At 47.1% G+C, this 27,143-nt stretch overlaps 1 protein-coding gene across 6 annotated transcripts; it reads right to left on the bottom strand.

Moving 5' to 3' along the window:
* Nucleotides 1-746: 746 nt before the first annotated feature.
* Nucleotides 747-23,942, bottom strand: LOC133346789 (uncharacterized). 6 transcript variants are annotated; one of them, XM_061558679.1, is made up of 16 exons: nt 23,830-23,942; nt 20,752-20,770; nt 18,753-18,793; nt 17,238-18,071; nt 15,506-15,634; nt 14,739-14,936; nt 13,678-13,818; nt 12,393-12,638; nt 10,532-10,703; nt 8,489-8,661; nt 7,569-7,697; nt 6,041-6,135; nt 4,592-4,803; nt 3,877-4,121; nt 2,575-2,687; nt 747-802 (listed from the first exon to the last, which is right to left on the bottom strand). In XM_061558679.1, the coding sequence occupies exons 5-14, from the start codon at nt 15,584-15,586 to the stop codon at nt 3,910-3,912; spliced, it is 1,659 nt and encodes a 552-aa protein (XP_061414663.1). In that variant the 5' UTR covers nt 15,587-15,634; nt 17,238-18,071; nt 18,753-18,793; nt 20,752-20,770; nt 23,830-23,942; the 3' UTR covers nt 747-802; nt 2,575-2,687; nt 3,877-3,909. The 6 variants fall into 6 exon arrangements, with proteins under 6 accessions (XP_061414663.1, XP_061414682.1, XP_061414681.1 ...); XM_061558698.1 differs by having other exon boundaries at nt 20,752-20,767; nt 23,830-23,924; XM_061558697.1 differs by lacking the exon at nt 23,830-23,942 and adding an exon at nt 23,493-23,511.
* Between the last annotated feature and the right edge of the window lie 3,201 nt (nt 23,943-27,143).

The raw sequence follows: 27,143 nt of genomic DNA, 5'->3' as shown, positions 1-27,143 counted from the left end.
GGGTGATAACCCATTGAGACATCATGTTTCTTTTACAAGGCTGACTTGGGTCAGCAAGTGATAGCAGCACGGCGCAATTCAGGACCAACGTACGAGGCTAAGAGATATATGAAGACACATTCTACTACACGACAGAGTTAAACACAATTTTGAATTTAGCGAAACACAAAAACACCAATAACGTCAAAAGCGTATCAAAAACCTACACGGTAAATCTGTATGTATGTTGAACTCCTTTCGCATTGCAGGTAGCCAACCGTGCTAATTGGAGGTACAGGGGAAGGACAATAAAACTAAATGTGCATGGCCCCAAACAGCCCAAAAGGCCTAGGGACTACAAGAACACACCGGTGTGCTGTACTAGTGACGAATTGGCCACGTTCTGTTTACGTGACAACCCTTACTAGTTGGCTGTGTCGGTTGGTGGCGTGTTTTAACGACACATTCATATATTTACGCGATTTAACCCCAACAAAAAAAACCTCTTATGGATGATATTGGTCGCGAAAGCCTACGTGTTAAACTACAATAATAAGGTTGTAGTGGTGCCAGCTGAACACTGGCCACCCAGCTACCCCTTAACAAACGATGTCAGCTATTTTGGTTGCAATTGTGGCAGCCGAGGTACCTCGAGGCCTCCTTCAAAGTCACAGTTCCATTCCTCGATATCCAGCAGCTGCCCCAGCTCGTGCAGTCGAGCCCTGCGGGTGCCCGACTGCCAATCGGGCATGGACGCGGCACGCAGCAGCAGGTCTTGCCAGTCGGCTTCTCCCATGGTGTGCTCAAACGGAGCCAGGAACACCTGCCAGCAGGCGATGCCCAGAAAAAAAAAATCAGAAATCTTTATTTATAATCAGAGGAACCTGAAGAGCTGTTAAGCTCTTTTTTTCACAGACGTTCAGTAGAAAGAAGCACGCGTGGATCAGAGACGATGCGCAAAGCATTGACGGTCAAAAAAAGAAAGTGGGCATATTCTTAGGTTTTTTAGGTAAAGTCACGTAGGTAAAAAATTAAAATTAATAAAAGTAAAATAAAAATAAAATAAAAGTAAAAATCACGACGTTTCGGAGGCAACACAAGCTTCCGTCTTCAGGTGGCACCGTCACAGCACGATACCTACGTGACTTTACCGAAAAAACCTAAGAATATGAATCCTTGCAGTCACGAAAGCTTCAAATCTAGAAGAAAGTGGGCACTTCGCGAGGAGGGATGGCGGCCGGTGGTTGACACTAACGACGGCAGGAGAGGTCGTGCCCGAGAGGACGTCCACCTCGGAGACGAAGCGATGGAATCAGCTCGTGTACGGAAGCTAGATTGATCGTTGCATTGCGAGGCTAGCTGAGATTTTTGTATGCAGGCCTTCATCCACCAGTCGATTGGGTTTTGCCGGATTGTAAAAAAAAAAAACGATTCACATTTTTTGTTGTATGTATGGTACGTTCCAACAATAAACATACAGTCCGGCATTACAGGTTATACGCGTCTTTATTTACAGAGCTTATTTTTCTGATTTTATTGCGTTGGATGAAGTGTTTTTAAATAAACACGCTTGGTGTGGGGAAAGAGGAGAGTGGGAAGTGAATGCCGATTATAATTTAATGTTTCTGATTTCACAACAGTATGTGACCTATATACTGATGGTGCAGTCGTTGTTGCGGTGGCACACTGGTTAGTGTGTGTTGTTACTGTCGCCCGAGAATGTTGATAAGTTGGTTGTACTTGGTTGTCAAGAATTTACCCGTCATAGTTGGTTCACATCCTTGTGCATAGTGTAGCAATATTGCATAACGAATCAAGGCATAGTTAATAAATTCCAAATCTTGTATTCTGGATCGAGTTATTGTCCATGTTTCTGTCGCCGTTAAAGCGTATTTAAGACAAATTCCACACTGGTGTCCTATAAAAATATTGAGGGAATTGCATGGGAGAAAAAATGGATCTGAACTCCTCACTCTCATATTAAAAATGAGCTAACGTCATAGTTAGGACACGACGCCATGACCTCAACAAGCTGAGTTGGATGCCCAGCCACGGCTGACACCAGTGCCGAGAGACACATGAACCAACCCTGGCCTATCCCCACCAACTTCAACAACAAACAACAACAACCCGAACTGCTGAGCGTGGTGAATGGTGGCAAAAACAACTCCCACGACAAACACAGCGTGGGGAAGGCATTCTCGCCAAGCAGCGGATTGATAAACGGCGCTATGCAGTCTCGATTTAAAGCTTTCGTGACTGCAGGGATTCATCTTCTTGGTTCTTTCGGTAAAGTCACGTAGAATGGAAATAATAAAATAATAAAAATAAAACATCATAAAATAATTCTCACGACGTTTCGGCCACAATGCAAGCAGTCGTCCTCAGGTGAAGACCAGGTCTGTCGGGGAGACAGCGTCTGAATGAATCATTCATTCACCTGAGGACGGCTGCTTGCGTTGTGGCCGAAACGTCGTGAGAATTATTTTATTATGTTTTATTTGTATTATTTTATTATTTCCATTCTACGTGACTTTACCGAAAGAACCAAGAAGAGGGGGCTATGCAGGTTTGCAGCAATGCACATGGGGTCACCTGCGGAGCGAGGTCTTTGCACAGCTGCAGAGGGATCTGGCAGAGGCAGTCGAGGACAAAGTGGGCAGCCGTGATTGCACCACCCTGCATGCCGCCCGCCGTGTAGAGGTCGACTGCGTTCAGAGTGGACACAGGACAAGGTGGTCGGGTCATGCTTCGTCCCTGGGTACACTTCAGGTTGCTAATCTTTTAACAGAACAGACATAAGCGACAGGGCGCATGGCCAACAGTACACGAAGGGCACTTGGTGTTTACCGCAAGGCTTATGGAGAGGTTTAGAGGTTGCCCTTCTGACACTTGCTGTGCAAAAAAAGACATCTCTTAAATATTTATTTAAATCACGAGATTGCCAAGCACAGGCCCAAAGGACGAAAAATGCGAATCGGCCAGAAACGAAAGTACGCTTATCGTTTCCTGAGTTTGAGCGAGGTTATCATGAAAACTTGTGCAAAAGGACAATGGGAGGGAGTTTCAGAGTCGGCAAGTGCGAGAGAATTGGTGTGAACTCACATCACTTGGACAAAAGCATCCACGAAGCAAACGTGCCTCTTTTGAATATTTGAAGAAGCGTGCCTATTTTTAAATAAAGTAAAAATGTTTTTTTCCTCTGAATGTCATCCCACTTGCCATGCGGATCTCCCGCAAGTGTGAAAAAATGGCCCATGTGAGCAAATACCAGAGCTGGAATTTATCCAAATTAAATGCACTGCAGCCCTTGCAAATTAATAATATTTTTTTTTTGGGGCAGTCATTGCTTACGAAGCTGAGGCCATTATATCAACAATGGAGAATCCGGTTTAACTACAGTCAAACAAATAATCGATTCTTCAATGAATTCTTGACAAGTTATAAGTCATAAAATCAACGGGGGTGGGGGGTGGGGGGGGAATTATTTCACACTTTAATAATACATTTTATTTTATTTTACCAGATAAGGCCCACTGAGCTATATAGCTCTTTTTTCAGAAACACCCTAGCCACTAATGATAGCTCAACCAAGTGGCTGATCATGTGGAAATGTATAGCAGCCAAATACTCTAAATGCATGTTGACTCTAAATGTTGTGGGAAAAACCAAGGGACCTGGAGAAAAGTCCACGCGACCACGGGGAGAGAGACATGTGAACTCCAAATACACAGCAGGTGTCAGGGTTGTGATCGTACCCACGCTCTCTTCCATACCAGGCGAGGTAGTTAACATCTTGCCACCGTGGCACCCTTATATTTTCAGGCAAAAAGTAATTTCACCCAAGATGCGAATTCGACCCGTGTCGTCGCGCGTGTGCTTCCACCCGTTGGGTACCTTTCTCTTCGGCCATGATCGTGAGCACCACTTCTATTCGATTGCCAGCAGCGCCAGGGGAGCTTCCGAGAGGCCCTGGGCTGCCACCAGCGACACGAGCTGAGCCACCGACACCACGGGGTCGCGGTGGAGGGCGGCTTCCGCAAATTTCTCGGGCGACGGCTCGGCAGCGACACGCAGCAGCAGTCCCGGCTGCACCTCCAGAGCAAGCAGCTCGGAGACCTCGGCCAGCACCGCTTTGGCCGCTGCGTGGGACAGACAACGCATCTCATGGCTTCGCTTCCACCACCGCCGCCGCCACAGGCAAACAGCTTTGCTCGAGGTGCAGCCCTGAAATTCCCTGCTCACGCCACTGCTAGCGGAAAGGGCTCCACTGGAGGAAGCTCCAGAGAGCACCCTCCTGGGGATATTTAGGCCTTGTCTTGGAAGAGGTGCGATTGCCTACACTTTACCCCACCACCCAACAATGGAAATTGGTAAAGAAATGCAATGCAATAACATCCTGGAAGACTTGTTGAAGCTGTCCTGGCTAAAAAAAAGACTAGCCTCGTTTTCCAAATTGGAATGTTAGATTAAACAACCCTTCCTCACCTTGACATATCAAAATCAGAATCTTGATTTATACTGGAGGAATCTGATGAGCTATAAAGCTCTATTTCCACAGATACCTACAGGTTCAGAGAGGTGAAAGAAAATGACGACGCCAAACACTTACCCGTCTTTTCTCCCAGCTTGGCTACCTTGCCCGAGCAAACGCTCTCAATAAATTCCTTGAGCGGGCCGTGCTTCTGCTCAAAGAGTAACTCCCAATGGGACCAGGCGGCCAGGTCCTCCAGGAGGGGGGCAGTCAGTAGGCACTGCAGTGCCCGGTCTGCACCCACGTTCCCCTGCACGCCCAGGCCAGCCTGGCTCTTCTGTACATCCCGGCTAGAGGACACCGCACACCCGGCGAAACGTGTTCAGTGTCGTACAAACCACGACGGTGATAAACGACACAACAGCTTAAATAGACGCTCCAAGCCTGGGGTGTGTCATTCAGACTCTGTCTTCTCGACAGACCTGTTCTTCACCTGAGGATGGCTGCTTGCGTTGTGGCCGAAACGTCGTGAGAATTATTTAATGTTTTATTTTTATTATTTTATTATTTCCATTCTACGTGACTTTACCTAAAGAACCAGGAAGATGAAACGACACAACGTTGTCCCGCAGTCTTTATCTATGCTCAACTTACTTTCCCGCACCTCCAATTCGCACCTGCACCTCCTGTTGGCATGGTCTGCTACGTACGATGCGTAAGAAGATCAACATACATACCGATATGTGTTTGTTTGTCCCACGTCAAATGTTTCCATAGCAATCGTAGAAGGAAACATCTGATGCAAAGCAAATCATCATCAGCCATGATCAATCCACTGCTGAATTAAGGTGCCGTGGTGGTGAGATGTTAACTACCTCGCCTGGTATACAGGAGGTCGTGGGTTCGATCCCGACCCTGACGCCTGCTGTATATTTGGAGTTTGCATGTTCTTCCCGTGGTCACGTGGATTTTTCTGCAGGTCCTCCGGTTTTTCCCTCCACATTTATAATCAACATGTGTTTAGAGTATTTTGCAGCTGTAAATTTCCAGATGATGAACCACTCCATTGAGCTATCATTTCTGGCCAGGTTGCTTCTGAAAAAAGAGCTAAATAGCTCAGTGGGCCTCACCTGGTAAAAATTAAATAGTTTATAGTTGAATAAAAATGATAAAGTTTTGGTTTCAGTGTTTTTTTAAGGCCTTGCCAAGCAGTAGCCATCTCTCACGGCCCAGCGATGTAACAATCCACGTGGCACCTGCCCGTGAGAAGATTTCATGGCTCCATCTTCCTGGTGGTCGTCCTCCCGGGAGCGTTCTCTCCCCTGGCTAGAGATTTTGTCACAAGTCTGTCTCGTCTCATCCATTGGCTATCATGCCAGTGTCATTTGCATTAATCGCAATTCATCAATTAATCAATAACTCACGTGCCCAATTTGATGCACGCATTGTAGATACTGGATAAAAATATATTTGAATACATTAATTAATTATTGATAATTATGCATTTCGGTAAAAATGCATCCAACATTACTGAATTTTACGATACACATTTTAACACACAGGCACGAATCGGCATGTACCACCTACCTGCCGTCGCTTCGTGTCATCCCAGGGAAGATGGGCGACTGGCTGGAAGGGTCGTTGAATGGCTCGTCTTGTTGCTGAGGCTCCTTATCCTGGTCCTGCAGCACAGCCAGACGCGATCACACCACGTGGCCTGGTCAGGAAACCCAATGCCTATCCCGCCACAATGCTTCGAAGCTAACGAGAAGCCTAAAAAAGAAAACAACTCTCCAAAATAGGCATGGAAGAATATTCACTGGGACTCTTCAAAAAATTATTCAATAAGATTCTAGAATTGATCGGTTACTCACAACCGAATTAGCCAGATGGCCTGATTCGCCCCCTCTTGTTTGTAATATTTCTGATGTTTATTTAAAATTTTGTCTGGTTTTTACAAGCTCATTTATATTGTTTAAAAAAAATATTGCAATACCACAATTTACCTCACTCTTTGCAATCGAGGCGATGCTGCTTCACGTATCTCAATGGCTATATTTAATCTCATGATTAAACTCTTGCACATGAGCTGACCTAATCACTCCATCATCGTGGTGGTCACCCTCTTGGGCGCATTCTCCCCCGCTCTTGGCTGCCAAACTCATCTCATTTGCATTTACATTTTCAATAATTCATGAAAACAAAACGTACTTTCCATCGGGGATGTCACTATATGGTGCCGGGCTGAGAGGGCCAGGGCACGCGATGCAGCCTCATCGCATACACCCTGTTGGCGGGTGTAGTACGAGCCCTAGTGGGGCTTGGTGAGCGCTGGATAGCGCAGACACCACGCGTAGCATGTGGTGCGGGCTCCCACGAGGGGGAGCGGGAGAGTGTCAGCCCAAGGGCAAGGTTTCCCCGGGCCATGGAACTCTGGTTGACCCTGCATACACGTGATCTAGAGTGTCCATAGAGAGGCCCCCAGGTGGGGGGACTAGGGGGTGATCACGTGTCCAGGGAGAGCTCTCGGGAGAGCTCTCGAGAGGGATCGAGAGGGAGCGAGAAGGCTCCAGAAGTCGGGCCGGGCCAAGGGCGGAGCGGCCCCGACCGTAGGGGGATGGATATAAGGCGGGTCCCTGAGAGGGACCGGGGTCGCTGCATTCTACAAGCTGAAGCTCCACGTCCACCAGCTGAAGCGCCACTTTCACCAGCTGAAGCCTATATCTCAAGCTGGAAGCTCTACGTCTTCGAGGCAAACACGTGGTCGCGAACCCAAGTAGGGACCCGACCCTTCGTAGCAGTGACTCCTCTGTATAGAGTAGTTAGCTGGGTGGTCACCACCCTAGGCTGTATCTGGTGAAGGGGCAGTTGCCCCTTTGTGTTACGTGTTACAAATAAAATGTGTTGCCTCTAAAAGGAACAACGTCTGCGACTCAGTTGGACCCACTACACATGCATCACGAGTGCCATCGTCTATTTGACTGATGAATAAAAGCGTCGCGCCCTACATCCAAGGTTTATGAACCTTTTTGGCTCCACCTGAGGAGAGTTTGGCATTACTGGCACGTATGATGTGCACAATCGCGCAACGTGCTGGTGATCGATCAACCGTCACCTCGGTGGTGTTCAAGTTAACGCACAACGCGTCAAAGTCAATGAGCTGTTTGCCGCTCGAAGAAAATCTGACGTCGTGCGCCTCCGAAGTGTCCAAGCTCAGTGTTGACACCCCGGCCTTTCCCAGCACCTGCAGCGGCAAAGTCAGCAGCACATCGTTGAGCGACAACGAACGGAGACACGCTGAAAGAAAACAACCACTCTACATGCATACACCCGCGCACCTCTTAACACAAAGTTCTTCCGACAAATTAACCACAATACCTTGCTGATCTCATCAAGAAGCATAAACCATCATGAAAACTCCAGTTATCCTCGCAGCGGCTTTTGGCTAACCATAAAACAAAGACGGTCACTTCATCACGCGCTTTCAGATGCGCTTCTGCAGCCATCTGGAATGCTCTTCCTTCTGATATTAGCCACTGGAGATATGCACTTTTAAATCTAGATTGAAAACTCATTTCTTTCGAATTTCTTTTTGTTGTTCATCCCGCACACCTCCGATTTGCACGCTTGGCTACGTAAGGTGCGAATGAAGTTCAACATGCATACTGATACATTTATGCGGAAAGCATTCGCTCTGTACATTAGACTATCATCCATAACAGTGGGGCACTATAGCGCTTATAAATATAATCCACTATGAACCAAACTGTAGTTTTAAAGTTGCGTTGCTATTAGGGACACGAAAACACGATGATCAGACGAAGACACAACAAAACAAGACAATAAAAAACCACTCTTTACTTTCCGGCAAAAATATGCAAAAACGCATTTTGTCCTGATGGAGAATGAGTGAGCTTCCTACAAATCAAAGGTTGCCTGGGAGAGTGGGGTTGGGGGGGGACACATTAAGATTTGCAGATAACTTAATAACAGCCACGGTGACGGAGCTTAAACGATAACGTCCGTGTCACCCACCTTAGAGTTGCCGTTCAAAAATTCGAGGAAAGAGCCATGGCCCAGGCTGGGGAAGTCGGGAACGTTGAAGCGCTCCGCCAGCTGCTTCTCAATCTCAGCCAGGTCCCCCAGGCTCAGGGAGGCAGCGGCGCCGCTTCCACTGAGCAGCTCCAGCATCTCATCCCGCACGACGCCTGCCACAGCCCGCGTTGGGGCGAGGGTTAGAGAGTCACCATTGGAACCTCATTTGCCAAATGAGGTAAGCATTTACACCATTGGAACCTCATTTGGCAAATGAGGTTCCAATGGTGTAAATGCTTACCCCGAGCTCTCATACTCTGATGGTGCATTGTCTTTGAGTTGTGCGCCTTTTGGCGTCATCTGGTCCAACCCATGTGAGACTAGGCTCTAAGGAAAGCTGTCTCGGGTGTGGACCAATCAACTTCAAGGACAGTGCATATATTATCAGAGTTATATTTTGTTTGCATTATGGCTGCAGGTATTGTAGTCTATGCAAACATGACTCCTTGTAAAAAAAGGTGTCAGTTTTGTTGCCAGATAGAAGGGTAAAAAAACAATTATCGGTTAGAGAGTCGTCGGCAAAACGGAGGCAGACGTAGAAGGGCAGGTGGCTGTGGTTACGCCTTTCAGGCTGTATAGCAAGCATCTATATTTGGGACACTATTATATTAAATTATTGAGTATGAAAAATGGGGTTAGGAGCTATTTGTCAATGTCAAGGTCTGCGTGCCATGAGAGGGCTTCAGGAGTTAGAGTTTGTGCAATTTTTCTACTCCTCCATTGAAGGACTACAGTGGCTTACTATATGATACGTAGTTTTGGTTGCCTGGCCATGACCATACTACTTTGGCTTGTCTTTAATTTTACATTCATGCAAGAGGTGTGCACATCACACTGTTAAATCTTCTGATGCGGCTGACGGTACAGCAGCAGTATGCGAGGAATGTCAAAGTCAGGGGCTGCAATATCTGGATCTCAGATGAGGTTTTATTCTGGACGGCCACATTGCTCCACTCTGTTCGCCAACGTTCTTCACTTTGGGACACTAACACCCCATTTCCCCACTCTAGTACTGAGCCATGCTGGGACCACGTCAAGCCAGCCCGGTGCTGTTCAGGTGGCTTTAGGTTGCGTTTCTACTGCAGAAGTCGATCCGTGCCACCCGGCGTCCCACATTGTGTGCAATGAACGCGTCGAATAGTATGTAGATACACGCAATGAGAGCATCATAAGCCCCGCGCTGGCTCTGCTCAGAGGTGCCAGTGGAAAAGGGGTAGAAAGGAGCCTTCCCTTACAGGATATGATGGGGGCAGGGGAGCCAAAGTTGCTTGCACACTGCCTTAAAACTAAACTATATTTTATTTTATCAGGTAAGGCCCACTCAGCTGTATAGCTCTTTTTAAGAAGTGACCTGGCCACAAATGATTAGTGGTTTATCATGTGGAAATGTATAGTGCCCAAATACTCTAAACACATGTTGATTCTTGATGTGAAGGGAAAAACTGGAGAACCCGGAGAAAAATCCAGCGTGACCACAGGGAGAGAGACGCGCAAACTCCAAATATACAGCAGGCGTCAGGGTCAGGATCGAACCCACGACCTCCTGTATACCAGGCGAGGTAGTTATGAACTGGGTGAGGAGTTTGAATCCTAGCCACGGCTAATATCAGTGGTGAGTGGTAACTGAACTGGTTCGGACGCCAATCCTCAACTTTGCCAACCTTCACTAACCAGCATGTTGTAATATAATCAAACAATCTCCAATGCTGACATGACATGAGGAGGCCTTCATCCAGCAGTGGATTGACAAAAGGGAAAAAAATACGCTTTTTATTTCATGCCGACAGCTTCTGTCATACATGCGTGCATGGCACATGCTGCCGTAGATATTTTTAAATCTCACTTTGGTATTCTTATGATACATTTTAGCAGCTTAAGGATAACAGATAGAAGAATGGGTTCTAGATGTGAAGCTTTCGTGACTGCAAGGATTCATACTCTTAGGTTTTTTAATATATAACAGATAGGAGAATGGGTTCTTACTTTCTGCAAGAGTGGGCTGAATGTCGTCGGCCTTAAGTTTGAAGGCGTTCGAGGACATCTCACTGAGTCCCGGTTCAGAGGGGGTCACAAGGGAACCTCCGCACACTGCTATCTGGAACAGCGTCTTGGCCAAGGGGTCTCCTGCCGCCAGGGACAGGAAGTCCTGAACAGTCTGCAAAGACAAACATTCCCCATATGATCCTTATGGCCGGTACCCCGGGGTACCAAATCATACAAACTGGCCGAGGCAATTAAATATTTTATTTCTGGGACACTATTTTTTACAGGGGTGTACTTAACTCCGCGACTGGGGTACCAATCAATCCGAAATCAGTGCTACTCCGCGATGTCGAACCGCCAACGATGAGCATAAGAAAATCCGCTCTTGAAAAATTCAATTTTGAATAGTGCATCGTGTACAGCTCGTCGAGATGAGTCGATTGCCGCATCGCCGACCATCAACAGACTACAAATGACTGCATCACGGACATTATGCGAGAGCCGGGGTACTATGGTACCCCGGGTTACCGCCATAAGGTTCATATGGCCTTTAAACTGTGAACTAAACGATAAAAATTTCATTTTACTAGGTAAGGCCCACTGACCTATATAGCTCATTTTCAGAACCAACCTGGCTGCAAATGATAGCTCAAAGAAGTGGCTTATCACGTGCAAATTTATAGCAGCCAAATACTCTAAATGCATGTTTGTAAATGTGGAGGGAAAAACTGGAGGACCCAGAAAAAAAGCCACATGACCACGGGAACAGACATACAAACTCCAAATATACAGCAAGCGTCAGGGTCGGGATTGAAGCCAGCACCTCCTGAATACCAGGCAATTGAGTTAGCATCTCACCACAGCTGCGTCACTTCAACAGACTGTCAAGGTGCATGCATGCGGTTTGCGGTGGATACATTTGAATATTAAATTTAAAGACTGGTAATCGTGCAAAGATGGACCACGGTGGGCAGTGAAGACCTGAGTTGAGAAACGCTCATCTGGCTGCTGAAATGAGGCATGCTTTGTCCAATGTAACGTTTGTAAAATATTGCCCTTGGTGAAAGGTGGTGCAGTGATTAGCGCACTGCACTATGCACCCGGCCACCTGAGTTTCGATTCACAGCCACATCAGGTGGTGAGCGATATCTGATCTGAACTGGTCCAGGGCCTTCACTCAACCAAATAAGCAATGACCAGCATGACAAATTCGGGTAAAACACCCCATTACCGGCACGGCTGCAGGGAAGGCCTTCATCCAGAAGTGGATTGTCAAAGGCCTGTAATTTATTATTATATCATATCTGTTTTTTATTTACATTTCGGGCATACATGCTGATTAGCAACCTACCCTCTTTCATAGAATAAATTAATGAACTACAATGGCAGTCATGTACAAGCACACGTTAAAGACCACTCGTCATGTTCATCATTAACACTGCCTTATAACAGAACAATATACAATGGTATAACATTGCCGATGACAAACAATGGCCCATACAAGGCAGTGTTCATTTAGATTGTTTATATTAATTGGGTGCTATAAATTTCCACATGATAAGCCACTTCGTTGAGCTATCATTTGTGGCAGGTCCTGAAAAATAAAGCTAATAGCTCAGTGGGCTTTACCTGCTGAAATATAAATAGTCTAGTTCAGTTTTTTCCTATACTTTGCACTCCCGTCGTGTTTTTGTATTGTTTGTTTTTGGAACTATCTGACCTCGTGCCCCGACTGGACATCTGTGAAAAAGAGCTTCATAGCTCATCGGATTTCTCCAGTAATAAATAATAAAGACTCCGATTCTGAAAGTGACAAACATGGCGAGTGTTCTTTCCCCCACCATGTTATTCCCCACCTTACCTTCTTTATCTTGTTGCTGAAGATCTGATCGGCATTCTTGAAGACTACGTAGAGAAGCTCTGATGCAGACTGACTGGCATATTGCTGCTTCAGCCTGGCACCTCCGTCCCCATCATCGAACAGGTTGAGAAGGCTCTGCTTCTGCCGCTGGAGCTTGGCCTCCAAGTCCCTGAGAACGTCGCATTCCAGCTGGGCCCGTGCTTGCTCACGTGCTTCCGTGTCACACCGCTGCACTTTGAAAATCGTCTGTGGGAACGACAAAACCACCGTCTCGACGTTTGTGTCCAGTTACTGTGTATTTGCATTTAAAAAATGTTTTTTTATCAATAAATATTACATCGTCAATAGATATTTAACGATATCAGGCAAGCTGGTTATGTACTCTTGGTCGTCGAAAGCAGCACGGTAATTCCGAGCTCACATTGGGGTGGGGTTGTTATTTCTTTAAAGATTTTGAGTTTTTTTCACTCATTTTATTCCGAGCCCGATATCGAGTGTCATGTCAGGGGAGAAGCAAAGAATCAATTCGGAAATCTCACAGGGCAGTGCGAGCCCCCATGTGTCTGAGAACGGATGCACAAAAAATGTTCACGTAAATTCTGAAAAAACCGTTCAAAAGCAGGGGGCGCACTCTCCCACACTCCACTATGATTTTTTTTTGGTGTTTGCTGCATGGCAGTCAAACCAATAATTTAATTCTGAAGAGCTGAAATTTTGCCACGATTTCTTTTTTGTGCAGTCATTGGTGACCGACTGGGCTGTGGCCATCGACTCCACACCTCCGATTATCCCCGCACCTCCGATAGCAACGCTGGAGATGTACGGTGTGAAAGAAGTTCACCATACCTTGTAGGTTTATCATACGGTTTGACGTTATTAGTTAAAATGACAGGCGGCTGAAACCTGCATTCCAACTCAGAACCTTAGATAGTTCAGCCTCAGTGCTCTGCATTTCCCGAACTACCCTGCCACCTACAACTTGATTTGGCGCTTTCGTGACTGCAGTAATTACTCTTTGGGTCTTTCGGTAAAGTCACGTAGAAAGAGAAAATAATACATTAATTAAATAATAATCTCTTTCATTTGTACCTGATGATGATTGCTTGTGTTGCAATCGAAACGTCGTATGCTATTATTTAATTTACTATTTTCTCTTTCTACTGTGACTTTACTGAAAAGAACCAAATAATTACAAACCTGCCACCTCTCACGCCGTGGTCGTTGTTTGGTCCATGTAACAATAATGACAAGGACAGGCCGCTGCATTCCGAGGCTGTCCACTTACAGAAATGGCGAGTCCGAGGCTGGTGATGCTGACTCCCAGCTCCTGCACGCTGTTCAGTCTGTATTTGTCCTTCAGGTGCCTCATGAATTCGGCCTGATCTACTCGCTGGCCCTGGTTACTCAGCATGTACGATTGCAGGTTCTGCAAATCACAACAAGAGACGGGACTCAAAAGTGGTATCATACGACTGCTTTCAGATACGAATGCTTACGTTAACGGTTGCGTACATACGGTTATCCCCTTGATAGACACTCCTACTAGTACAAAAAAGAAAACTTTAACTGGAGTTTTCCGAAATGCCTTGTTTTTCTGTTAGTTTCTTTATCCAGGTTCATGCAGTAGTTTAGTCACAGAGAATGACCACAAACCAAAAACACCGCTTAGTCCAAGTAAGGAACCGAAAGATTTGCCCCCACCCCTCCTCGCTGATTTAATGAATGTGCATTATCAAATTTAACATGCACGGTTTTTATATTGGGTGTGTGTAGTCATTGGTGACCGGGTTGAGCTTATCATGTGGTGGCTACACTTCAGTTCCCGGTGTACTCTACAATTAAAGTCAGACGCCCGTACATGAACCCAAGACCTTAGCAGGTGCCAAGCTTAAATTTCGATTTAAAGGCTTTCGTGACTGCAGGGATTCATCTTCTTGGTTCTTTCGGTAAAGTCACGTAGAAGGGAAGTAATAAAATAATAAAAATAAAAAATAATGAAATAATTCTCACGACGTTTCGGCCACAATGCAAGCAGCCATCCTCAGGTGAAAACCAGGTCTGTCGAGGCGACAGCGTCTGACAGACCTGGTTTTCACCTGAGGACGGCTACTTGCGTTGTGGCCAAAACGTCGTGAGAATTATTTTATTATGTTTTATTTTTATTATTTTATTACTTCCCTTCTACGTGACTTTACCGAAAGAACCAAGAAGGTGCCAAGCTTACTCATTTCGAAGGCCCAACGATCTCCAGAACCTGTGATCACTTTCAGGTCCTCCCTCTCTTCAATGCCCCGTTACCCACACACCATCGCGCTTAGTTATATGGCCTCGAGGGCTGTCCGACACCTTCAGGACGTCCGCGGTGGTGATCTTGGGTATGTCGCCGTCCTTCATCGAGCTCAGCACTCCGTACTGTGCAGCTACCGCGGGGTGGCGGCAAAGTGGCCCAAGGCCCAGCTCGCGGAAGTCCCCCTTCTTCTGCAGGGCGGCCGCATCCTGGCCCAGCTCGTGCAAAGTGCTGATGCAGCGAATGCTCTTGTAGGCCTGCAGCCGAACACGCCGAGATACCGCACACGCACGCGTATTTTGAGGTCGCGGTCATTCCCCACAAAGCGCTCGCCACAAATGAACACCACAATACCTTGCTCAGACCGTCGAGGAGCGGAAACCATCACACGAACCTGCGGTCACCGTCGAGCACTTTCGGATAAGCTTCTGTCGCCCTCTGGAATGCTCTTCCAATATTAGGAAGTCACCTGGAGCTATTCACCTCCTGATTAGTACGGAGTGAAAGAAGTTCAACATGCATACATAGCATGTCGTGACGATGCAAATTGGAATTGTTCATCACTGCAGTTATGCATGTTGAGGGAATGATTTCCAGCTTCAAATAAGTTATTTGGGAGAACTATTGTTCTTATCCACGTTCATGTGGGAAAAGAATATCGCACGTCCTCTTATCCACGATGTTATCCGTGGAATTTGCTCTACTCATCTATATAAAAGAAAAAGTGTGGATCATTTTATCTGTTGCACGCTATATTGGGGAGCCTGGTTTAATTAGAGCTGGCTAAAACCCAGTGCACGGCCGGTGGGCTAGAAGAACAGCGGACCTTGATGAACGTATGCACCGCCTTGTGGGTTTTCATGAATTCTGCGATGGCAGGGATGTCGTACTCGCTCTTCAGGCCCATTGCCGTCACCGACGGAACTTTCAGGCACTTACAAAGCAGTGCGGACACCTATATAAACAAACAATCAAAAACACAGACACCAACTTGCGATAAAAAACAATCAAAAGCAAAAATGTCTTTCCAGATACAAGCAAAACACAAGTTAGGTTGGCTAATGCAATACTTGCACTCTATATGGTGTATCTTACTTAGAAAACACACGGACAGACACGTACCCATCAGATGTGTTTGTAAACAGATATTTTAAGGATCTCAGTGGTACCGACTCACCCCATGAGTCTCTAATATTTAAAGACACTCAATGGTAGTTATTTTAGTGGACAAAGGTAGAGTGCAGTTTTAAAAGTATGACGGCATTACTGCAGAGTCAATGTGGCCCTATTGTTATCAGTAAAACTTTAGGCACCGTCCATAATAGAGGTTTTTTGGGTCAGATCGCGTAAAAATGTGTTGTTAAACCCGCCACCACCTGACACAGCAAATTAGTCAGGGTTGTCACGTAAAGAGAACATACCAATTCGTCACTAGTACAGCACACCGGTGTGTTGGAGAGCCAAGCCACAACATTTACAATCTGAGTACGACGTTTCGCAAGTAATTATAAGTAGCTTCATCAGGCGACAGACAGATTTGTGAAGAAGTCCACCTGTTTCATTTTTTATATAGAGGCGTAGATGTAGTGACCACACTTCTTGAACAAAGTGGAGTGGGGGGAGATTACTGAGTCAACTTACATTGTGCATGCGCATTATGCGAGCCCATTGATCTTGTCCTTCCTGTCCATTGTGTGTACTAAAATAGCGCTACCAATGGTAATACCTATTGAATTATGGTGGCCTGTATAGGCATGCATTTAAACAATGTATTATTTGATCATTTGCTTCCACACAGCACCAAGTCGGTAGCTATCCGTACGGTTACAATGATTTTAATTTATTAAAATGCGAAAATTTCATTTAATCATATATTTACACGATCTAACCGAAAAAAACCTACATTATGGATATTGGTCGCGAAAGCCTACGTGTTAAACTGATTAGGCACCATATAAAGTAAAATGACATATTTTGCCCATTTTTGGGGGGGGTGAGAAAATGGCACGAAATACCAATCGTGCATTCTTACCAAGGCAGAGTTACCAGTAAACGGACTGCTTATACGGGACTCGACGACATATTTACCGGGTTTTGTAGTGGTTAGCGCTACGCTGCATTACGAGTTCTATCCCCGCTCATGGCCAACACCGGTGATGATTATCATAACCGGTCCTGGGCCTCCCCTAAGTAGACTCAGCCTCTAATGAGCACCTGATGCGGTGTGTAAACATCGCCACTGGGAAGACAAAGGCGGCCGGACGTGGTGCTTGCCACCCACCCCCTCGTGTGCCGTGCTGCCCTTCATAACTCGCCACTGATGTTAACTGCGGCCGGAAATTAACCTCCGGTCACAGGATTCGCAGCGCACTAACCACTCTACCAACACTCCACTCCAACAATTATCAGCAAAGAAATGTATTCAACACAGGATGCAGGCCCATTGTGGGCCAGAGGACTCTCATCTTACCCAAAGGACTTTGAGCTAATTGAATTCACGGCATTTTGCAATGCATCAAGCAGCCTTCAACCGTACACAAAATCAGCCCAAATCTTACCACATCTTTGGAGACATGCTGGTCAGTGTCAGCCAAGGCAGTCAGGCAGTCCTGTGCAGTCTGGTTGACTCGGCCGATGTCTACAACTGGGACCTGCCTGTTCACGTTCGCCAATACGTTTGCAGTCTTATCTTCTACAGTGCACTGTCGGCGGTTTCAAATTTAACAAGTACTGTGTGTTTTCGACAATGGGGGTTTTGTACGTGTTAAACTGCACTGGCTGAGTAATTCCTAGGTTGCTTGTGCTGAAATGTGGCATTTCTTGGTTTATGAATATAAGCGTTGGGTCTCTGTTGATGTGGGATTATAGAGGGCTTTTGATGCTGTCCCACCCCTTCTGATTTATGATGTGGACGACTCTGTTGATGGTCTGCAGTTCCTTTTGGTCTTTGATCTTTTTGGCATGCGTTTTGGTGGTCTGTCGTTTCTCCTTGCCGATGATGATGTGGGCCACTCTTATGTTTTTCAAGGAGTCCTCCTTGTCTATAATAAGCCGAGTCAGTCTTCTCCGATCTTAAGAAATCCAGGTTAAGTTTATTTAACTCTGGTATTCCTCCTTGCTTTGGATCACGTGGCCTAGGTTTTTGACATTCTGCTGTCGTTCCTTGTCTATAGTGATGCGGCCTGGACAGTCTGGTTATCAGTTGATCCTCCTCCTCCTCCTTGTCTGTATCCAGGTTGGCCGGTTTCAGCCTTTTGGCCTCCTTGTTTTCCTTTATGCTGTTGATTTTGTGGGCCGTTATACCCCGGTCCTTCACCCTGTTTTTGATCGTGCTGACCAGATCTCCTATGTTCTCCCGTGCTTCCCTGCTTTGGATGACGTGTACCACCACTCTGAAATTTAAGGAAACAAATTCAAACTCACATTGTTCCGCGACTCAAGGAAGAGGAACGAGTTTACAATTTTTTTATATTTTAAACTCAAAACTCAACACACGTGTCAATAATACCGTGTGGCCTTAAAAGTTAAAGTATATCATAGGAGATGTTTTGAGCAATTGGTCCATCTTTTGCGAGATGTTAACTAACCTACCAGGTATACTGGAGGTTCGATCTCGACCCTGAGGCCTGTATATTGGGAGTTTGCATGTTCTCCCCGTGGCCGTGTGTATATTTTTTCCATTTAAGGCAATCTTATTGAATAATAATGACAAATGCACTCACGCCGTGTAACATGGTAAGCCATGACACAATGGGCCTGAATCACACCTGAGATGATGGAAAAACAACTGGGACTCTCTCCCATCCTGTACAATGTTTCACCAACAGCAGGACACACATAGAGAGGTTTAGAGGAACTCACGACCAGTCGAGGATTACAGGAAAACATTTATACATGCTCATTAGTGTATGTCTACCTAGCTAAACTGCTGTCGAATAATAATTGCTTTAATAATGGATGATACTCTTATGGATGTTCTTATGAACGCGATGGCAATGTGTATGATGCAAATATTCAAGTGAATCGTGTATTATGCAAATTCAATGGTACGATATTGTGCCAATATTACTTACCCCTGGGCTGGATTTCGGTTTTCCTCTGAAGCTAGACATTCCTAAAACACAAGACACCAGGTAAGGTTAGAAATATTTATTGACGAATTGCCATCTTTGGGTGCCATATCTGCAAGTGCGTGCATGCACAGCGCCCTAGGGGCTGTCCATAAATGACGTCACGCACCTAGGGGGGGAGGGGGGTCAGACATTTGTGACGATGTGTGACGAGGGGGGGGGGGTTCAGAAATGTGACGTCACATCAAAATGCGCAACTTTAAATAAATATAGACAACACGTTCTACGTAATTAAATAGACGTTCAAATAAATGTTTTCTCCTGCAACATCAGAGTGCAGCGCCACATTAAATACGCACTACAATGATAATAGTTTAAAGCGATTTGAAGCATGTTCTATTTTCAAAATGGAAATATGCTTTTGGGGGGGGGGGGGGCAGAGCTTTGTGACGTCATATTTGAGGGGGGGGGGTCTGACTTTTTGTGACGCCGTGTGACTAGGGGGGGGGGGGGTCAAAATCGTCTAAAATCGCGTGACGTCATTTATGGACGGCCCCCTATCTGTGTTTCATTTAGGCACTGTACTGCTGCGGAAAGTTGAATTGTTTGCACACTGCGATTGTAATCTACAGCCAACCGGATTGCCCTCTGGAATGCACACCCCTCGTGCTCATGATCCATTTCACCACGGAAGCATCACCTACCCTTGTGTACAATATACAGTACGTGCACAGTGTTATATGTATTCTGTGCGATGCTGAGCTCTCCTCTCTATCCACTGCTAGATGAGAGCCTCGCTGTTTGACCATACTTCACCACGCTGGGGAGCCTTGCAATCCTTTTAAATGACCATGAGGGCTCAAGTCGATACACATCGGTTGTGTCGACCTAACTGCACCTCTCTGGAGAGGAAGCTACAATGGACACGTCTAGGTTACAAAGCGTTATTATAATCACACGGCAGTTACAGCACCAGTTCAGTTTAATTGATTAGGTATAGGCCCTGTGAGCCATTCGGCTCTTGAATCGGGTGCAACCGCAACAAACAAAAACATGAACAAGAAACATCTTAAAGTGATTAAGTCTTCCAGAAAAAGCACAGTATATCAACGCTGTGTGCAAAAATAGCAGTGGGATGCAAGTCAAACGATAACAACCACAAGACAATTCAAATTAAAGTTATCAGGCTAACTCTGTACTCCAACAAACACATATGGCGAAACCAAAGCGTTTTCGAAATCACCAAAATAAAGCTATAAAAACAATGTAACAGCGATCATAGGAACTGTAATTCAACTTTAAGAATAAACGATCTACATAATATGTACGACCAAACTTTGCAGCCATAGCTGGCAGCATGAGTCACTCCATAACAGCAGGAGTATCAGGAGTATCAACATTTTTCAATGCACCTTTAAAGAACAGCACACTATGATCAAAACACAAGATCATACTTTGCAGCGGTCATCCGGAGCGATACATTTGATTTCAGGCCGCTGAATAGCAGTGGCAGCTCGGGGTGTACAACTCCTCTAGAGCAGTTTTGAGTGAAGATCTCACAGGTAGTGGTCCAAGTTGAAGATCTCACAGGCAGTGGTCCAAGTTGCAAGGACTTGGTGTCAACACGCTGATGTTCAACCTAAGACCCGTGAGTTGTCTCCCCAAATTAGCCCAGGTGTGAGTGCGGGGAAGAAAACAACATTCGCCCTTTGCCCAGCACCCCTTTACGCATTTTTATTTAGAGCTGCCAACTTTTTATGATCATTCCAACAGCAAAAAAAAAAATCCATTCTAGATTTGAAGCTTTCGTGACTGCAATGATTCATACTCTTAGGTTTTTTTCGGTAAAGTCACGTAGGTAAAAATAAAACTAATAGAAATAATATAAGAAATCACGACGTTTCGGAGGCAACACAAATCCACCCATCATCTTTTCAAGCAAATCCATCAGCTGTGATGTTTAAAGATGTGAGCGGGGAAGGAAAATAACAACAACACTCACCCTGCGATGAACACTCCTTCTTCAGCCAGATGATTCACACGCAGGGGAGGAGGAGGAGGGCGAGAAAAGTTTTTTGTTTGTTTGTTAAACCAATAACAAAAACAACAACACCAACACCATCAAGGTCTCGACACAAGACGTTGAGCTACTGCTGCTGTTGTGAGTGTGCTACGTTGCTGGGTAGGGGGAGTGGTGGTGGTGTCACGTCAGCGCTCCCTTCTCGTTATTCGCTCACGTAAAGGCGCTCATCATTTCCTGACAATGATGACGATTAGTTGGCCAGTCCATTCAATAGGAACGCAAACATCTGTTGAAACTTGACCTCCCCCCCCCCTTCTCTCTGTACGCACGTGGACTTTTTACACCGCCACCCCCCACTCCGAATCCTATAGAACGGCCGATATTTAATCCACGCAGAAACGATAAAGGATTGATAATATTCACGTGTTTAAGCAGGGAATGCTGCATTATTATCGAGGCTTCACACTCCCCACCCGTTTCCTATGCGTACGTACATTATCACACCCCTCCCCCCTCCATGCGGACGTACTAACTGGATGGCCCCTTATGAGACCAATTCAGACCTTAGTGGTCACCTCGTGCCCTAATAAATGTCAACGTTCATCCTACAAAGTCCCATCAGAAGGGAGAAACACAAACAAATAGACAAAAGTTATGTTCATCTTCTTGGTTCTTTCGGTAAAGTCACGTAGAAGGTGAGTAATCAAATAATAAAAATAAAACATAACAATATTAGCATATTAGTTAATTATATTATAAAACCATATTATTTAATTATATTATTTTATTATGTTTTATTTTTATTATTTTATTATTTCCCTTCTACGTGACTTTACCGAAAGAACCAAGAAGATGAATCCCTGCAGTCACGAAAGCTTTAAATTGAAATTTAAAAGTTATGTTCTTTGCCCGTATTGAAACGGCTGTACACGGTATGGACATGAAAAGCCAATTTCCCTGTACAAGAATACAGGGTAAACCATATGGGTTGACACACTCGAAATGAAGGACGTGGGCAGGTGCTCCAAATCGAGGGCAAACACATTTATTGTGATTAATCTGTCAAATGCAACAGCATGTGTGTCACACACAGCCATCAAGGGGCCGGCCATAAATGACGATTTTTGACCTCCCCCATCCCCCTCGTCACACGGCGTCACAAAAAGTCAGACCCCCCTCAAATATGACGTCACAAAAGCTCTGCCCCCCTCCCCCCCCCCAAAAAATAAAACATGCTTCAAATCTCTTTAAACTATTGTCATTGTAGTGCGTATTTAATGTGGCGCTGCACTCTGATGTTGTAAGAGAAAACATTTATTTAAAAGTATATTTAATTAAGTAGAACGTGTTACACTTCACTATTCAATTATTACTTTAATCCTAAGTTGTATGTCTATCTATACCATCTACTTATATTGGTATCTTACACCCATTACCTGTACTGTATGTGCACAATATACGTACTGTACTTGTCACCATTGTAAAACTTACGACTGTACCTGTGTTCTATTCTCAATAGCATTGCAAGTAGTCATACTCTGGGTGCATGGTTATAGAATAAACAGTATTAGGGTTAGAGAATTACAAGTATTAACTACAATAAGTCATCCTTTACAATGGACAGTGCTTAAACGCCTCCTATTGAATATATCACAAACTAACAATTCAAAGCCAAGCTTGAAGTCTAGAACAAGTCTAGAACATTTCTATAACGATCAAAAACAACCTTTGAGTTCTTTACCTGTAGACTGCAACAGCACGTGTCACACAGAAATCCTCAACCGAGTCGCCATTAACCACGTGACTGATGTCCGGTTAATTAATAACCCTGCCAGCCACCCACAGGCCCAATCCATATCGCATGCTGGTGTAAACACGTGCATTGATGTACTGTGTCATCTCGTCGAACACCATGAGAGTAGGCTCTAAGAAAAGTTGTCTCTGGTGTGGACCAATCAGTTTCAAGGACAATGCATAAATTATCAGAGTATTGTTTTTTGTTTGCATTTGACTGCAAGTATTGTGGTGAATGTAAACATAATTCCTTGCAAAATGTGTCAGTTTTGTTGCCAGAAAAAAGGGGAAAAACCCTATTAGTATATTTTGGTACTGGAAAAGGAGGCCTCACGATGAAGCACATAAGGACTTTCACAAAACCACACTTTACTCCCTTGTTGCACGAGGAAATAATTAAAAAAGTGGTCCATTCCTAATGTGCCACGTGAGTTCGTGTAGACTTGATATTCCTCCACTGAAGGAGTGCGCAGACCCACGGTGGGTTTTAACTCGACGTGTCCACAGTTTGGGTTGCATGGCCATACAGTCACACAACTGCGGATTTGTCTTTTAATTTTCCATTTACGATGGAGATGGGCGCATCGCGTCCTGCTGATGTTCTGATGCGGTTGGCGGTCGCAACCAGCCAGGGTCTTCGAGGAACGAATGGCAAAGACAAGATGTGCGACGATTCTTTGGGGTGGCGTTTCTTGTAGAAGTCCAACGAGCGTTGTTTCCACTCTGTTCCGTACAGCAATGTTCTTCCAGATCTGGGTGACATTCGAGGATGGTGACACCTGGAACGTCACCCAGATCAGCGGCGAGGAACATAGTTTGCGGTCATTATTATTTGATAGAAATATATTTAAAAAATATAATCACAGGGGAGCCCTTGAAGTGTGTGGGAATCACGAGGGAGTCCCTCCGATCACTTCTCACGGCACCTTGCGGGAAACGTCGCCACCGACATCTTCTTCCTACCACACTGACGGCAAGCGAAGAAGCAAAAACAGTTTTCATTGTTTCGGATCATTGTTCCAACGCTATGGGCACACGTGACATTGTTTTCTCCGAGACCAAGGTGCTCTGCAAACCCTCGGGCCAAGTTTTAATTGATAGGATTTTCACTCACTAGTCCGATTACTAATCTGAGCTCCTTTACTTGTTAATTCCTCCAGCCCCACCTGTCCCTGCACACCACAAACCTCCCCCACGACTCAGCATAACTAATTCCCCCCTCCCGTGGTTATATAAAGCCACAACAGCAGTTAATTTTCTCACCTGAAGACGGACGCTTGTGTTGCGACGTCGTCTTTTCTTTAATTACTTTTTCTACCTACGTGACTTTACCGAAAAAAACAGAGTTATGGATTACTGCGGTCACGAAAGCTTCAAATCAAAACCAAAACAGTTTTGTTATTTGCATCCTCCCCGCCTCCCCGTCGCCAGCCAATCACAAGCGCGCGTCTCGTGACGCGTCGGCTACCGAGCCAATGGGCGGCGCTGCGGGGAGTAGTAAGATGGCGGGGCTAGAGCCACGCCTCCCTCTTCCTCCCCCCCTCCCTCTTGCCCCCTCCCCTCTCTCCCCTCTCTCCCTCCGCCCCCTCACTCCTCCCCTCCCCTCCTTTACCCCTCCCCTCCTTCCCCTCCCCTCTCGCCCCCTCCCTCTCTTTTTTTTTTTTTTTTTTTTTTTTTTTTACGATCAGTGGAAACAAGAAGATGCTCGGTGTATTCGGCACTTTGTTTCGGTCATCATTTCGTAATTTTTTTTTTTTTTTTTTTTTTTTTTTTTTTAAAACGGGGCTTTATGTTGCCCTCGCTCGCTCGCTCTCTCCTCGCTCACTCGCTCTCTCGCTCGCTCTCTCGCTCGCTCTCTCGCTCACTCTTTCGCTTGCTCGCTCTCTCGCTCTCTCTCACTCGCTCTCTCTCTCGCTCATTCTCTCGCTCACTCTCTCGTTATTTACGCCGCCCCCCTCGCAGTCCTATGGCCTCCGACGGGTAGCTCATAACAGCATGCAGAGCTCCCCGTCATCTGCCACGGAGCACACGGCCTCCTCCATCGCCACTGCTCCTTGAAGGCCGGCACGGCGTGGGTCAGCCGCGCATGGCGGAACTCCAGCCACACCCTGGCTCCGACCAGAGCGCGGAAGATGCCCAGGCTGCTGGCCGGACGTTTCCCCTCCAGGGCCACCTTCCTCGCCCTGTAAATGGCGAGCTTGGCGTAGCCGACAAGCACGTTGACCAGCCCCTGAAGATGTTGGGATCCGTCGCCCTTTCGGTATCCAAAGATGAGGACCGTCGGGGAGAAGTGGAGGCTGAACTTTAGGAGGATGTTTCTCAGGACCTTGAACAGCGAGTCCAGGCTCTTGCACTCCACGTATTGGTGCGCCACCGTCTCCACTTTTCCGCAGAACCGGCACTCCGGGGACGTGTCAGTGAAGCGCGCCAGGGAGGCGTTGGTGGTGACGGTGCCGTGGGCGATGCTCCAGCTGAGGTCGCCGATGCGGTTGTACGTCGGGCTGGAGTAGAGTTGCCTCCAGCGAGGCCTCTCCGGTGAGATGCAGGGCAGGGCTTTCCTCCAGGCATGGTCCTTATGGCTCCTCAGGGTGTCCTGTTGGTGAAACCGGACCATGTAGGAGTAGAGCACCTTCCTCTTGACATTTGCGAAGGCCACCTCTGGTAGGTCCTCCAGCCGGCACAGGTTGTGATCCGCCTTCGCTTGTCGGCATTGGCGACGCAGTGGCACGACGGAGAGCTCCGGTGGAGGGGGACCGAGAGGGGCCTCGTGATCCCCAACGCCGATGGGGGGCGTTCTCCCCGCTGCCGCTGAGAAGGCCACCTTGGCTTCGGCCAGGATCCGGGCAGCCACCCGGAGCGATTGCAGCCCTGTCTTTGCGGCCATGTCTGCTGGTCCGAGCCACCGGCCCCGTGTTCCAGGCTCCACCAGATCTCCCATCCTGGTGAGCCGCGCGTTGGTGAGGCGCCTCTCCATGCCGGGGGTGGCGGTGGTGGACGGCAGCTTTGTCTGCGGGTTCCTGAGGATCGGTTCGAAGACCAGATCCTCGGCCGATTGCGGCTGGTTCAGCCTCCTGACGGCGAGGGAGCTCCACGTCTGCAGGACGCTCCTGTAGAAAGGTGGCAGCTGTCCCAGTGGGAGGCCCTGCAGGTCCATGTAGAATAGTTGTTTGGAGCACTGCAGACCCCCCAGCTGTTTGAGTAGGAAGGAGGCCGTGACGCTCCAGGCTGGTGCAGGGGTGGTGGCGTGCAGGAACTTTTGTGCGGCCTGCAGTCGGAAGGTGGCCAGCTGACTCCGCACGCACACCAGTCCGTGACCGCCCTCGTCCAGTGGCAGGGCCAGGACCCCAGCCGCGACCCGGTGTCCTCTGCCTGACCAGAAGAAGTTGAGGACTCGCTTCTGAAGCGCGTTGACGAGGCTCATGGGGGGGTGCAGGGAGAAGAGTCGGTGCCACAGCATGGACGTCACCAGCTGGTTCACCACCAACGTCTTTGTCCTAAAGGTGAGGAACTTGCACAGGCGACTCCAGGTGCCCAGCCGCTCCTTCACCTTCTCCTCCAGCTCGACCCAGTTCCTTTGCGGTGGTTCCTCCTCTGGTCCCAGGAAAACCCCCTCACCCCCTCCCCTCCCACCCCCTCCCCCCCCCTCTCCTCTCCCCCCCTCCCCTCCCTTCCCCCTCCCCTCTTCACCCCCCTCCCCTCCCTCCCTCACCCCTCCCCTCTAACCCCCTCTCTCCCCCTCCCCTCCCTTCCCCCTCCCCTCCCTTCCCTGTTGTGGAGTGACTCATGCAGCCAGCTATGGCTGCAGGGTTTTGGTAGTACATGTTGTTTATGCCATTTATTGTGAAAATTCCGTCAGTTCCTATGATTGCTTTTTCATTGCCTTCATGGCTTTATTTTGGTGATTTCGAAAAGTGTATTGGTTTAGCCATGTTTGTGTTGTTGTAGTACAGAGTTAGACCGATGGCCTTAATCTAAGTTGTCTTGTGGTTGTTGTTGTTGTTTGACTTGCATCCCACTGGGATTTTTGCACACAGCGTTGGTGTACGGTGTTTTTTCTGCAATATTTTTTGCTGTCTTTTCTTGGATTTTCTGTTTGCACTTAGTCACATATTCACTTTAAGATGTTTTTTTGTTCATGTTTTGATCTTTTGTTTGTTGCGGTTGCACCCGATTCAAGAGCTGAATGGCTCACAGGGCTATACCTAATACATGAACTTGAACTTGAACTTCCCCCTCCCCTCTTCACCCCCCTCCCCTCCCTCCCCCCTCCCCTCTTCACCCCCTCCCCTCCCTTCCCCCTCCCCTCTTCACCCCCTCCCCTCCCTTCCCCCTCTCCTCTTCACCCCCTCCCCTCCCTCCCCCCTCCCCTCTTCACCCCCTCCCCTCCCTCCCCCCTCCCCTCTTCACCCCCTCCCCTCCCTTCCCCCTCTCCTCTTCACCCCCTCCCCTCCCTTCCCCCTCCCCTCTTCACCCCCCTCCCCTCCCCCCTCCCCTCTTCACCCCCCTCCCCTCCCTCCCCCCTCCCCTCTTCACCCCCTCCCCTCCCTTCCCCCTCTCCTCTTCACCCCCTCCCCTCC

This window comes from Lethenteron reissneri, chromosome 3 (genome assembly GCF_015708825.2).
Source record: "Lethenteron reissneri isolate LAM-NWPU_2019-01 chromosome 3, ASM1570882v1, whole genome shotgun sequence".
Lineage (NCBI taxonomy): Eukaryota > Metazoa > Chordata > Hyperoartia > Petromyzontiformes > Petromyzontidae > Lethenteron > Lethenteron reissneri.
Note: the sequence above shows the minus strand (reverse complement) of the source record. Positions and strands in the feature narration are given on the sequence as shown.